General features: G+C 47.8%; 1 protein-coding gene across 1 annotated transcript; it reads left to right on the top strand.

The window, feature by feature from the left end:
* The first annotated feature begins 2,322 nt into the window (after nucleotides 1-2,322).
* LOC142465714 (solute carrier family 22 member 20-like) lies at nucleotides 2,323-12,844 on the top strand. Its single transcript, XM_075569933.1, has 10 exons — nucleotides 2,323-2,691; nucleotides 3,082-3,185; nucleotides 4,091-4,245; nucleotides 4,894-5,062; nucleotides 5,802-5,925; nucleotides 8,134-8,249; nucleotides 8,975-9,189; nucleotides 10,340-10,448; nucleotides 10,533-10,736; nucleotides 11,182-12,844. The coding sequence occupies exons 1-10, from the start codon at nucleotides 2,323-2,325 to the stop codon at nucleotides 11,297-11,299; spliced, it is 1,683 nt and encodes a 560-aa protein (XP_075426048.1). The 3' UTR covers nucleotides 11,300-12,844.
* Nucleotides 12,845-14,177: the final 1,333 nt, after the last annotated feature.

The raw sequence follows: 14,177 nt of genomic DNA on the forward strand, positions 1-14,177 counted from the left end.
CAGCGCTGACGCTCATGCTCTCCTTTTTTGTGTCCCTGCATGAGCGTCAGCGTGCGCACTTGTGAACCGGGTGGGAGCCGGGCGGGAGGCGGGGCTAGCGTGCCACGTCACGGCGCCGACGTCACGGACTGCCATTGGCTTTTGGCGGTCACGTGACCGGCCCTGCACTTCCCTCAGCGGGAAAAATAAAATTGTGCTGTCGGCTGCAATTCCACACGACTCCGCACGCCTGCGGAAGCGCCATCTAAAGCCGTGCTCATTAGGGGTGATGTTTCCCCTCAGCGCGGCTCAGCGCGGTCTTTTTGACCATGGCCCTGGCCTTAGAGGTATATGTCCCTGATGTTTTTATATTAAGGTGAGAGATGTGTCCCTGGTGTCAGTGTAACAGGAGGAGGTGAGAGGTATGTGTATCTGATCTCTGTGTATTAAGAGGGTGTGAGATATGTGTCCCTGATATTTGTGTATTAATAGGGGATGAGAGATATGTGCCTTTGATCTCCCTGTATTAGGAGAGGATGAGAGATACGTGTCCCTGATATCTGCGTATTAGGAGGGGATGAGAGGAACGTGTCCCTGATATCTGCGTATTAGGAGGGGATGAGAGATATGTGTCCCTGATATCTGCGTATTAGGAGGGGATGAGAGATACGTGTCCCTGATATCTGTGTTTTAGGAGAGATATGGGTTTAGAGCAGCGTTTCCCAAATGGTGGGTCGCGACCCGGCACCGGGCCACGGAACCAAAATTGCCGGGTCGCAGCGAGGCTGGCCGCGCGGTGTGTCCCGTCCCCCCCACTCAAGTTGAAAAAAATGGCGGCGATTCCCCCCGCGGTCCCGCGCGCTTGCGCAGGGCCCGCTCCCTTCCTCCCCCCCGCTCCCAACGTGGGACGGAGGAGGAAGTACCAGCTCCTCTGTGGCCCGCACGTTATGTGAGACAGAGGGGGAAGTACAAGCTCCTACTGCGGCCCGCTTCTCCCCGTGCCAGCTTCCCGAGCTCACCTCCAGTGGCACCTCCTCCCGAGCCCACCTCCCATGCCCCCAAGCCCACCTCCCGTCCCGGGCAGCAGGGGATATCGGGGGCAGCAGGGGAAAGAATCCGGCGGCAAGGTAAGTCACCCCACGCAGTCACTGTCACCCACCCAGTCACTCACCCACCGTCTCCCACACACCCACCCAGTCACTGTCCCCCCCTCCCACCCAAGTGTCCCTGTCCCTGTGTGTGTATCAGTATCAGTGTATGTGTGTGTGGGTGTGTGTATCAGTGTGTGGGTTTGTGTATCAGTGTGTGGGTGTGTGTATCAGTGCATGTGTGTATCAGTGTCTGTGTGTATTAGTGTCTCTGTGTGGCTGCGTGTGTGTGTCAGTGGCTGCGTGTGTGTATCAGTGTGTGTCAGTTGCTGCGTGCATTTGTGTGTGTGTCAGTGTCTGTGTGTGTGTGTATCTGTATCAGTGTATGTATGTGTGTGTGTCTGTATGTGTATCAGTGTTTGTGTGTGTGTAGCAGTGTCTCTGTGTGTGTAGCAGTGTCTCTGTGTGTAGCAGTGTCTCTATGTGTGTAGCAGTATCTCTGTGTGTGTAGCAGTGTCTCTGTGTGTGTATCAGTGTGTGTGTATCAGTGTGTGTGTGTGTGTGTATCAGTGTCTCTGTGTTGCTGCGTCAGTGGCTGCGTGTGTGTATCAGTGTGTGTATCAGTGTGTGTGTCAGTTGCTGCGTGTGTTTGTGTGTGTGTCAATGTCTGTGTGTGTGTGTATCAGTGTATGTATGTGTGTATGTGTCTGTGTGTGTAGCAGTGTCTCTATGTGTGTAGCAGTGTCTCTGTGTGTGTAGCAGTGTCTCTGTGTGTGTATCAGTTTGTGTGTGTATCAGTGTGTGTGTGTATCAGTGTGTGTGTGTATCAGTGTGTGTGTGTGTATCAGTGTGTGTGTGTGTATCAGTGTGTGTGTGTATCAGTGGCTGTGTGTGTGTGTGTGTATCAGTGGCTGTGTGTGTATCAGTGGCTGTGTGTGTGTCAGTGGCTGCGTGTGTGTGTATATCAGTGGCTGCGTGTGTGTCTGTGCAGGCCCTATAGGCCAGTATAGGCAATAAATTTTTTAGTGGGTCACGAAGGAGAAGTTCAAAAATAACCGGGTCACGGAAAAAAAAGTTTGGGAAACCCTGGTTTAGAGTATCTGTATTAGCAGAGCAGGGAGACACCCAGTATTTAGTTTCTTTCGCTGTTCTCCCATCTCCTTCTCTCCAACTCCTGACACCTCCTGTTCGTGCCTAGGTGACCTCTGACTTTCATATAAATAACAGAAGTCAAGATATCCACATAAACCCCACCATGAGTTTTGACGATCTCCTTCTAAAAATTGGTGGTCTGGGCCGTTTCCAGATATTTTCCATCTCTTTGCTGCTGCTCCCCATGTGCTTCCTGGGCTGCCATAACTTCCTCCAAAACTTCACCGCCATCGTGCCCCTCCACCGCTGCCGGCTGTCCTGGTCAGACAACCAAACCATGATCTATGACCAAGGCCTTCTGCTGGCCTCCGTGCCTCTGGATGGGAATCAGAAGCCCGAGAGCTGCCAGCGTTATACAGAGGCTCAGTCTGCTGTCTGGTCTCTTAACAGCACATTATATAACAACACGGAGCCTTGTAAGGACGGCTGGGTCTATGATAAGAGCGTCTTCTCTTCCACCATTGTCACGGAGGTAAGGAGGAGCCTCCAGATACTCCCTGTGAATCAACACATCTAATATGTAGAGACTCAGTTAAGCCAGTTCACCATTTTCATCAAATGTTACAGACTTCTTTTAGCATGTTTAGTACAGTTAATACAAGTTTTTTTAATCTCAATCTCTGAGGTGGCTATTTATATGATACATACCCTATAGACACACAGATAAATAAAGCTCATTATCAAGAAACCTCTCTTAACCCTTTGTATCACCTCTCCATATAACCCCTCCTTCTGCCAAAAAAACCCATATAACTACCATCTTACAGTATGACCGATTCATTCTACTCACATTTTAGAGATGCTTTCTCTTTCCTTTCCCATAACCCCTTTCTTCTCCCAACGCTCCCCTATTTTCTTGCAGTGGGACCTTGTCTGTGACATGCGGGCAATGAGGCAGCTGGCTCAGTCCATTTACATGGTGGGGGTGATGGTGGGGGCCTCGGCCATTGGACCTCTGTCTGACAAGTGAGTGTACTCAGAGAGAAAGAGACCTTCAGTAAAGAAGACTCAGAGAAACATCGCATAGAAGAAAAATAGAGAGTACATTCGAGAGGTATAGAGAGTACGTGAGGGGGAGAGTGTAGGGGAGAGAGGGAAAGAGAGAAAGAAGAGAGCGATAAATGAGAGGGATAGAGAGAAGAAATATGAGTAGAGAGTAGAGAGGGAGAGAGGGAGGAGAAAGAATAGAGCTAGAAATGAGAGGGGGAGAGAGAAGAAATGAAGGGAGAGAGAGTAGATAGGTAGAAGAAAGAAAAGAGTGATAAATGAAAGACGGAGAGAGAAGAAATGAGGAGAGAGTGAGTAGAGAGGGGGAGAAGGAAGAGAAAGAAGAGAGCTATCAATGAAAGGGGGAGAGAGAAATGAGGGGAGAGAGAGTAGAGGGGGGGAGAGAGATGGAGGAGAAAGAGGGAGAGATTAAGACAGGGTCATTCCCCAAGCAATACCCATGGAGTACAGGAGACCTAGAGAGAGAGAGACGCTGAGGACAGGAGACTCAGTTTAAAGAGAGCACCCCCGTTAGTCCCCGCGGGTGCTGAGCGCGCTCATGCTTAGGGAGCGCTCCAAGCATGAGCGCCGGGTGTCCGGCTTGTACGCGCGTGCTTGGAGGGGGGGGGGGGCATTGCGGGTAGTTCAGTGCACGTTTAAGTATAGATCTTTTGTTTACCTATGCGCTGATCGTGGCTGAGCATGTGTGCACGCGCACGATCACCGCAAGCACCGCGTGAGCGGGGACTTACATATATCTATATATGTAAGTCTCCTCCGCAAGCGCCGCCTGCTCAGCCCGATCAGCGCTAGTGGGGACTTAGCCTTAGGATGTGTCGCTATAGATGAAGTTCCTGTCACCTAACGCCATTTTGTCTGCACAGGTTCGGTAGACGGTCTCTGATGATTAGCAGCAATGTGTTGATGGCTGTGTCTGGCACTTGTGCGGCCTTCCTCCCGGGCTTTGCTAGTTACTGCTTCTTCCGATGTCTGTGTGGGATGGCCTCGTCTGGCATTGCTTTGAACAGCATGTCTCTGAGTACGTACTGCATCTTACACTAGAGGCGTCACTCTCTGTATCCCGGGGTCCGATCTCAGCTCCTAGGGGTTTTAGAGCAGGTTTGCTCCGAGTTCACTTTGTTTTTAAGCCCTTATCACATGGCAAATCAGGAAGTTATAACTCAGACGGTGCACTTTGGGAAGCAGATCTTCCTGCACAGCAGTGAAGCAAGTGGCAGCCCACAGGGCCAATGTCATAAGTGTCACAAATTGCATTTCTGGCGTAAAATTGACGCCTGAAAATCTCAATTTATATAGTGCTTGGGAACGTCTATATACTAATCCACTAATCCCCCCGCCCCCCATCAGTTATGCATTTGTACATCTTTCGGGCTCTGTATCCTTGTCCAGTCCTAGCGGTGCCAGATTCTGCATGTTTGCACTGGATCCTAGCAGCATCCATGCCACCCTCCATATATGTGCATGCAGCAAGTCTTTAATGGGGGTCAAGCAGAGTACCAGGGGAACCCCTCCCCCCCTAGGGGGTCACAGACAAAAGTATCCCAGAATAAGGTGACTCCCAAAATGTTGGGTAGACTGTCCCCACCTATCATGGCTGTCTGTAAGTGCGTAATGTATGTAATATGCTCATGGGAATGAGTCTCACACTTGTATTCTTCACACGCAGAACTGGAGTGGACCCCTCCCAATGGACGGACTCTATTTGCCGTACTGTTTTCTTACAGTTATACCTGCGGGCAGATGCTGTTAGCAGGGCTGGCATACATCACCCGGGACTGGCGCTGGCTGCAGTTCGCAGTCTCTGCCCCCTTCTTCCTCTTCCTACTCTACTTATGGTAAGGAGTAGGGAACGAGAAATATGGGGGGACATATCAAGGTTTTTCCAGTTTATACTACATGTCCCTGATGTCTGTGTAATAAGAAGAGGTCAGAGGTATGTGTCATTAATGTCTGTGTAATAGGAGGAGGTGAGAAGTATGTGACCTTGATGTCTGTGTAATAGGAGGTGAGGTATGTGTCCTTAATGTCTGTGTAATAGGAGGTGAGGTATGTGTCCTTAATGTCTGTGTATTAGGAGGAGGTGAGAAGTATGTGTCTTTAATGTCTGTGTAATAGGAGGTGAGAGGTATGTGTCCTTAAGGTCTTTATATTAGGAGGTGAGAGGTGTGTGTCCTTAATGTCTGTGTAATAGGAGGTGAGAGGTGTGTGTCCCTGATGCCTGCTTATTAGGAGGAATTGAGGTGTACGTGTCCCCGTCTCTGTATTAGGAGGGAGAGATATATGTCCCAGGTGTCTGTGTATTAGCAGGAGGTGAGATTTACATGTCCCTGGTGTCTGTATTAAGAGGTATGTCCTTAATATGTGTAATAGGAGGTGACAGGTATGTCACCATAATGTCTGTGTATTAGGAGGCGAGAGGTATGTGTCCCTGATGTCTCTGTATTATGAGGTGAGAGGTACGTTTCCTTGATGTCTCTGTATTGAGGAGGTGAGAGGTACGTGTCCCTGATGTCTGTATTAGGGGGTGAGAGGTTGAGTTATGTATCCATGCCTCCCCTGCGCTCTCTCTGGAAGGTTTATCCCAGAGTCGGCGCGCTGGATGATAATGAGAGGCCGCTCCCGTCAGGCTCTGAGAAACCTGAAGAGGGTGGCTGCAATCAATGGGATGAGAGAGGTGGCGGAGAACCTGACTGAGGAGGTGAGGAGCCCGTGTTACGTGTTACTTATGAGCGTGCGCTGTCAGCACGCGTGTTCCTGCATCTTCCTGACTTTTATTCATCGTGTGCTGAGGTCGCTCCTCAAGAGAAGAGGAATAAAAAGTCGTTGTTTTCCATCTCTCACTTTCTGTCCATTTTCTCCCTCCATCCTAAATAATTGCCCAAGTGGCCGGGGTTCTCTCTGGGTAGGTGCTGGGCTATCCAATGATAATTGCCCCTGTGGGTATCTCTCTGGGTAGGTGCTGGGCTCTCACATGATAATTGCTGTCACGGGAGGACAGCACTTTTAACACCAAATTACCCGGATCCTTTGATTGAGTAAAGCAAGAGATAAAATAAATTGTGATTTATTTACAGAATGAACATACACAGCTTGATTTACAAAATATTCCGAAAACACACTTACTGGGACGGGGCAAAACGAAATCTTCTGAATTCAAAACGAACCTTTTAGAAACAAAGTCTCTAGGCACAATTTCCCAGGAGCGGGGCTTGTGCACAAACAGAGCCGCAAAACAGTCTTTGGCTAGGGGCGCCGCTCGCAAACCCCATTTATCCGCCGGAACTGATTGTTTCGTTCTACCGCCGTAGATTTGGTTTGGAAGTCCTTAGTTCTTACGAACTTTAGAAGCTGGATACAATTCTTAGTTACGATGTTACAATTTTGTACCACATGATGACTTGTTACATGATGGAACTCAGATGGAACAAACTCCCGATCGACTGCAGGAATTTTTAAACAGTCAAAACCCCTATCTTTACGCTCTGAAGCCAATCGCTGCGTGGGAACTAAATATGCCCACCTATCCCCAGGTTGCAGAACTTCCCAGCACCAGGCAGAGGGCTTCTTAGTATGCTAAGGGCATGCGCGAACCTCGCACCTTCGCAGCTTAGCATACCAAACCAAGCCCCCTTTCCTGGCGACATCTTGTCTACTTCGCCCGGACACCTGGACATCTGCTAGGATGGAGTTACTTGCATTTACCCCTCCCCCTTAACACCTTAAGATGTCGGAACCTTTATAACTCTGGATTTTTTCAAACATCCAGGAACCATGCCAGCGGGATGTCTTGCAAATCTGGGGCTAAATTATGCATGGCTTACTCACAGGAATTCCCTGCTATGCGTTTCTAAAGTATGGTACTTGTGAATTAAGTGTTTCCTCTGTTCCAGCTGTCTGAATGAAAACCCCCTCACGCCTATACATAGTTACATAGTAGATGAGGTTGAAAAAAGACGTAGGTCCATCAAGTTCAACCTATGCTAAATTTAGACAACAGATACTTTGTCCTATATCTATACTTTCTTATAATAGGGGCACAATTAAAATAGGGGCTTTCATGAATCAATTTTTATATAACTCTATAAAAATTGCGACATAACCTTTTTAATGATTTTACCCCAGCAGGGCTCACAGCAAATCTCAGCGCTCGAGGACCTTCGTAGCCGAATTTAGCTAAACGCTGTGCTGCTGGTTTTTAAAACCATTATTTCTTTGCGCGGTTTACAGGGAAACCTGGGTACATTTAAACCATGATAGTATTATCGTCACCTTATACCTATTGGGATACACACAGACATTTTTAATACAATTACATTGTTACTGCTATTACTGTGTTACAGAGCTGGCACTATAATTCCCCAATATGGCTCAGGGGCACCCAGCCGGGCATAATACCTTTATTTACTGGCCTGGGTACCCCCACACCGTCACAATTGCCCCTGTGAGTATCTCCCTTGGTAGGCGCTGGGCTGTCACACGATAATTGCCCCTTTGGGGTATCTCTCTGGGTAGGTTCCGGGCTGTCATGATAATTACCCTGTGGGGTTCTCTCTGGGTAGGTGCTGGGCTGGCACATGATAATTGCCCTGTGGGGTTTCTCTCTGGGTAGGTGCTGCGCTCTCACATGATAATTGCCCCTGTGGGGTTCTCTCTGGGTAGGTGCTGGGCTCTCACATGATAATTACCACTGTGGGTATCTCTCTGGGTAGGTGCTGGGATCTCACATGATAATTGCCCCTGTAGGGTTCTCTCTGGGTAGGTGCTGGGCTCTCACATAATTGCTCCTGTGGGGTATCTCTCTGGGTAGGTGCTGGGCTATCACATGATAATTGCCCCTGTGGGGTATTTCCCTGAGTAGGTGCTGGGCTCACATGATAATTGCCCCTGTGGGGTTCTCCCTGGGTAGGTGATGAACTCTCACATGAAGTATGAGAAAGCAAATGTGAAATCCACGTACACGCCGCTGGATCTGTTCCGCACGCCACAGATGCGCAGGCGGACTCTTTGCCTCCTGCTGGTATGGTAAGAGAAGCTCTTTCTTCCTCACTGGGGTCCAAAGAAAACACATCACACTACAACTGTATATTTTCTTTAGGTATCATTCAGTGGCACCCAGTGGTCTGTGTGTGTATTACACCTGTATATCCCTAAGGGTATCATGCAGTGACTGTGACACTGTACAGTAGGGCCCCACTTTTCGGCAGCCCGCTTTATGGCGTTCTGCTCATACAACGGTCCCGGGAGGGGAGCCGCCATATCTGCACATGCGCAGAACGGGGGCTGCCCAGGTCGCGCATGCGCAGAACAGGGGGAGCAGAGGTCACGCATGCGCAGAACGGTGGTCGTGCTTGCACAGAATGGAGGTTGTCTTTGCGCAGAAGGGGAAATTGCCGGTCTGCGCATGCACAGATGCCGAAAATCGCCGGTTCCGCATTCCGGCGATTTTCGCATTGCAGTGGGATCATGTAACGGAACTCGCCGCATTAACGGGGCCCGCCTGTATGTATATCATTATATATATTGCACCATCTATGTACATAGCGTGTCACAGCAGAAATACACATAATAATAGAACACACAATGGGAATAAGCGCTTGAGACATAAAAGTAACATTAGGAAAAAGGAGTCCCTGCCCCGAAGAGCTTACAATCTAAGTGGTAAGTAGGAAGAATGTAGAGTTCTGTGTGATCACTTTGTTTGTTACAGCTTTATATTCCCAAGTTGTGCAAACCTTCCTCTCCCGCAGGTTTGCCACCGGCTTTGGGTTTTACGGTGTGGCTTTGGATCTGGACAACTTTGGAGTCAGTGTTTTTCTGGTACAGGTTCTGTTTGGTGCAATGGACATCCCAGCAAGGTTAATAACGGGACTGAGTATGAGCTACATCGGGCGTCGGGTAACCCAGTCTGTGTCCCTGGTCTTAGCTGGGCTGCTAATTCTGACAAATATGTTTATATCTAAAGGTGAGTTTCAGGCTCCTCCTTACTTATTGACACAGAGTTCTGCAGCCTCACTGCATCCCCCCCCCCCCCAAGCTCTGCAGCCTCATTGCCTCTCCCCGAGCTCTGCAGACTCACTGGATCCCCCCCGAGCTCGGCAGCCTCATTGGATCCCCCCCGAGCTCGGCAGCCTCACTGAATCCCCCCAAACTCAGCAGCCTCACTGCATTCTCCCCCCCCCCGAGCTTCGCCGCCTCACTGCATCCCTCCCCGAGCTCCGTAGCCTCACTGCAACCTCCCACACTCTCAGCTCCAGTTTCACAGCCTCACAAACTATCTATTAATTCTACTAACATATCAATCAGGAAGATGATGTGCAAGTTAAATTAACAGTGAGTACTGTATGTTGTATAGGCCGCACTACCTAATGTATTAAATATATTAGGGATATAAGTACGTGGTTGGTGCTGGGGAACAATGTAGAGACCCCTAATCTCTCCTAAGGACAAATAGAACACAAAAACTGTTCCCCGCACGCCAAATGAATACCAAAGAATCAATGATACTTGTAATGCTGATATTTATTAATGCGTAAAAGTGAAGAACATGAATTGACAATGTGCAAAAACCCCGCAAATCACATAAAATGAACAGGAGGGGGAGGGATGGTGAGGGAAGGGGGAAATGTGACATCACTAAAAAGTGAGGGATATGGTAAAGAAATCCCTAACAGGGAAGGAAGTGGTGTGCGGTGAGACGCAGGGGCCAACGTTTCGGGGTCACGTACGCCTTCTACAGGCCCATTCCCATAGTCACCACAAAGTGGGACTACGGTACTTCCCGACTCCCTCACAGCAAAATCCTCCCAGTGTTAAAACAAATGCAAAAAAGTGTCCAAGAGGATGCAAGCAGTATTAAATTAATTGATTTACCATATCCCTCACCATATCCTTCCCATATGATTTATTTACCATATCCCTCACTTTGTGATGTCACATTTCCCCCTTCCCTCACCATCCCTCCCCTCCTGTTCATTTTATGTGATTTGTGGTTTTTTTGCACATTGTCAATTCATGTTCTTCACTTTTGCTCATTAATACATATCAGCATTTCAAGTATCATTGATTCTTTCGTATTCTTAAATTAACATAGAACAGCTCTCCCTTTTCTCCAGACATGAATACCTGGCGTATAGCACTTGCTACTGTTGGCAAAGGATGTCTAGCTGCAACATTCACCTGTGTCTTCATCTACACAGAGGAACTCTTCCCCACTGTGATCAGGTGTGTACATAAACACGGGAGCATAGAGGCTGGTACCGTTAGGATAAGTTATATGGCATGTTACTCTCTTTGTTCCTCCTATAGGCAGACGGGGCTGGGCTTCGTGTATATGAACGCTCGGATCGGTGCTATGGTGGCTCCCTTAGTGTTGATACTTAGAGAGTTCTCTCCCTTCCTGCCGCCTGTCTGTTTTGGAGCCACAGCTATACTGGCTGGAAGCGTCACTCTGCTCCTCCCCGAGACCCACAACTACCCCCTGCCTGAGAGTGTGGAGGATGTGGAGGCCAGGTAATGAGATTCTCATGTGGAGCTGGAAGTGTCCGATGTGTTAGCCTGCGGGGCCATATGTCCCTTCTGTAAGAGAGACTTAGTAGACCTTAAGTCTATTTCATCCTGTCTTTCTTCAGTAGAAGGACAACATACATCCCTAATGTTTGTTTCACTGTGTACCCTGTAGTGGGATCCACTTTCTAAATGGGCCGGGGCTCCCTTGTGTCTGTGTCACCATGTGATAGACGTGACACCCAGAATAGGCCATGGCTCCCTTGTGTCTGTGTCACCATGCAATAGAAGGGACAGTCTGGATGGGCCATGGCGCCCTCCTATTTGGGTCTCTGTTTTGCCCTGTGGGCAGGAGAACAGAACTGATGAATCCATACTTTCTATTGATGTCAGTCTCCATATTTCTGTGCACAGTTTTGTTTGACACAATCTCACAATCTCTCTCTCGCAGAGTACGAAGAAAAGCATCTAAGGGAGAGATGTCAAAAGAGGAAGTGGTCTTAATTATCTCTCCTCAGACAACCTGTACTGACAAATTGGGACTGCAGGACCCCCCCACAGATCTTTAGGGCACAGTCCCCCGCACCTGATCATCCTTCTTTCCAGTTACAGAATTGCATGGACTTCTAAAAGTGTCCTCATGAAGAAAGCTGGATCTCGTACAGGGTGGCACATGATGTGGAAGTTGTGTTATACGTTGGAGCTTACTAGGAATGAACATTTACCACTTACAGTAGCTGTAGGGAAGCCAGTAATGTGACAAACTTTAAGGAGACTGCAAGTAGAAATGCGACAAGGTTTTTTCTTTCTTTATCTGGTGCAATTATTTTCACACAAAGGGAGAAATGTGACAGTCTCAGAATGTGATACCGCTGCGTCTAACATGTACATCACATTCTCTGGACTTCTTGTATATTTATGTCCGAAGTTGAGCTTCTAGTGCCGTTGTTCTTCCATGATTTGGGAAGACAAACTCCATGCGCTGTGTGCTCTTTCTGAACACCCTAAATCGGGGATAGAAAAATCCCGGGTGCCTGGTTGTCCGTGGGCACCTTGAATTCCAGCCCTGGCGCCTGTGCTGCGGGCACTGCTAACTGGCCTGCAGTCACTGTCACGGGCGGTAACAGTGCGCACAAAGCATGACTAGAAGTGCTATTGCAGGTTACGTGGGTGACTGATAGGTCAGCCAACACTGAGCCGCTTACCCCAATAACAGGACATGCAGGAGAAGCAAAGAGCTGACGGGAGCGCCCCTGTCCTGCCAGGGGAACTGGAGCAGCCGTGGAGGGGGGAGGAGTCTGTAAGCTACTGTGTCTGTCACTGTCTATACCAGGGGTGGCAAACTCCAGTCCTCAAGGTCCACCAACAGGTCAGGGTTTCAGGATATTCCTGCTTCAGCAGAGGTGGTGCAGTCATTGACTGGGCCATCTGTGCTGAAGCAAGGACATCCGGAAAACCTGACCTGTTGGTGGCACTTGAGGACTGGAGTTGGTCACCCAATGGACTATACCTATATACCACACTATGTACCCATATACCCTGTCTATACAGCACACCAATGACATTGGCTCACCATTTTGTTTCCTCTGGAGAGAGAGATCTAAACCTGGTGAAGTCACCGGTACAGATCTCGGCAAGCAGGGGTTCACCGGGGCTGAAAATATTGAGGTTTCGCTCCGGGGATACAAAACAGTGAAACAACAATTGCGAGATATGATTAGGATTACACAGCCACCTCGCACGATGATTGGAAGAAAAATTTGTTTGTTCCTCAGACATTTAACGTGTCATTCCCAAGGGTGAAGGTGCAGGGAGGACAGTTACACGCTCCGCAGGTTAAAGGCAGGGAATTGGCACCATTAAAAACAATTAAACAAGTATTAGAATGTTTGTTTTTAAGGTAAACAAAAGTTTTGGGTTTTATCTAATGTCTTTGGGTGATTACACGGTTTGTCAGCCGTCAAAGTGACAGAAATGTATTCGCTTTGTTCTGTCTTGTTTGCAAAGTAATTATGAAACCTTCGTTAGTCAAACAGAAGTAGCTGATCCATACACTGTATTAGATAATAGGTTAGTCCAGGGAGGGTCAACTCCGGTCCTCAAGGGTCACCAACAGGTCAAGTTTTCAGGATGTCCCTGCTTCAGCACAGGTTGCTCAATGAGTAGATCAGTCATTAACTGCACCACCTGTGCTGAAGCAGGGACATCCTGAAAACCTCCCATGTTGGTGGCCCTTGAGGACAGGAGTTGGCCACCCCTGGGTTAGTCCTTCACAATCCCCATAAAATGTATTAGGAGGCTGGTCCTATAACACCAGACACACAATATGCTATTAGCGGGATACAGGCCTTTAAAGAGCCAGATAGAATACTATATTATGGTTTTAAAAAGAAAATACAATTATATATATTTTTTTATTAATGCAGCATGCGTCCTTCCAGACATCATATTATATGGGAGATTAGATAGAAGATGCATTATATACTGTATAACTCCAGGTACTGCACCTGCAGGGTCTTATAACATCAGGCAAAAACACAGCGCACAACGCAAAATAGGGAAGTATGAACAAATTTAATTTATATTCGAACATTAAAGGTTCTGCGTACATCAATATGAAAAAAAAACAGGCAATCAGTGAAGTAAGATGGAGTTACCGCATGTCGGAACTGGAAACGCAGATAGCAGAAACACCAGTGGTACATCAGCAGCAGAAAACGTCCCCCAGAGCACCATTCATAAGGCCCCTCTGTAGTCCAACAACAATTAAGTCAATGGTGTCGGTAAGAACCGATGGTAGGCTCCCACAGTAAGGTCCCAAGCACTCGCTGTATTTCCTGCTTCGCGCCCCGCTACACGCACTTCCGGCCGCGTGACTCGGACGTACCGGTCGCCGGCTGATGACGTGTCACACACAGTATACCTCTCTCAAGGGCTGGATGACAGTCCAATAGTGTGGAACATAACAGGAGCGCAACGAAGCAGCATGGGTGTACAGGGACAAACACAAATGGGCCAAATGATGCAAATATTGCAGAAATAACTGATATCAATTGTATGGCATATATCCAATGCGTTTCGTAGTGCAAACGCTACTTATTCAGGAATAGGTTAACCTTAAGAGATTTGGGCCATTGGGGGATAATGTGGTGGAAAGAAAAAGAAGTAATATTGCTTTTTTTGTGTGGCTAAAAATGTTTGTTTCTTGTTTAAAGTGACCCTTTAAAGGCAGCAGCTATTAATGTGGCAGTTAGGGCCCTTATTTGGTTTCAATTAAAAATTTGTGTAAGGGAAATGTGAACTTGTTTTTTAGAGGAGAAAGGTTGGAATAAATGCTGGGCTAATATTTGTATAATGTAAGTTTCTATATAATGTGCAGTTTGTGTTTGTAAATTGTTCTATGAAATCTAATGCTGGAAAACTTTTCAATAAAAAAATAAATAAAAA

This window comes from Ascaphus truei, chromosome 14, assembly GCF_040206685.1.
Source record: "Ascaphus truei isolate aAscTru1 chromosome 14, aAscTru1.hap1, whole genome shotgun sequence".
Taxonomy (NCBI): Eukaryota; Metazoa; Chordata; class Amphibia; order Anura; family Ascaphidae; genus Ascaphus; species Ascaphus truei.

Excerpts from the sequence above, each read along its gene's own strand:
- LOC142465714 (XM_075569933.1), top strand. The coding sequence starts at position 2,323 with ATGAGTTTTGACGATCTCCTTCTAAAAATTGGTGGTCTGGGCCGTTTC. Across the intron at positions 2,692-3,081 it reads CTTCCACCATTGTCACGGAG|TGGGACCTTGTCTGTGACAT; the intron begins GTAAGGAGGAGC and ends ATTTTCTTGCAG. Across the intron at positions 10,449-10,532 it reads CTCTTCCCCACTGTGATCAG|GCAGACGGGGCTGGGCTTCG; the intron begins GTGTGTACATAA and ends TTCCTCCTATAG.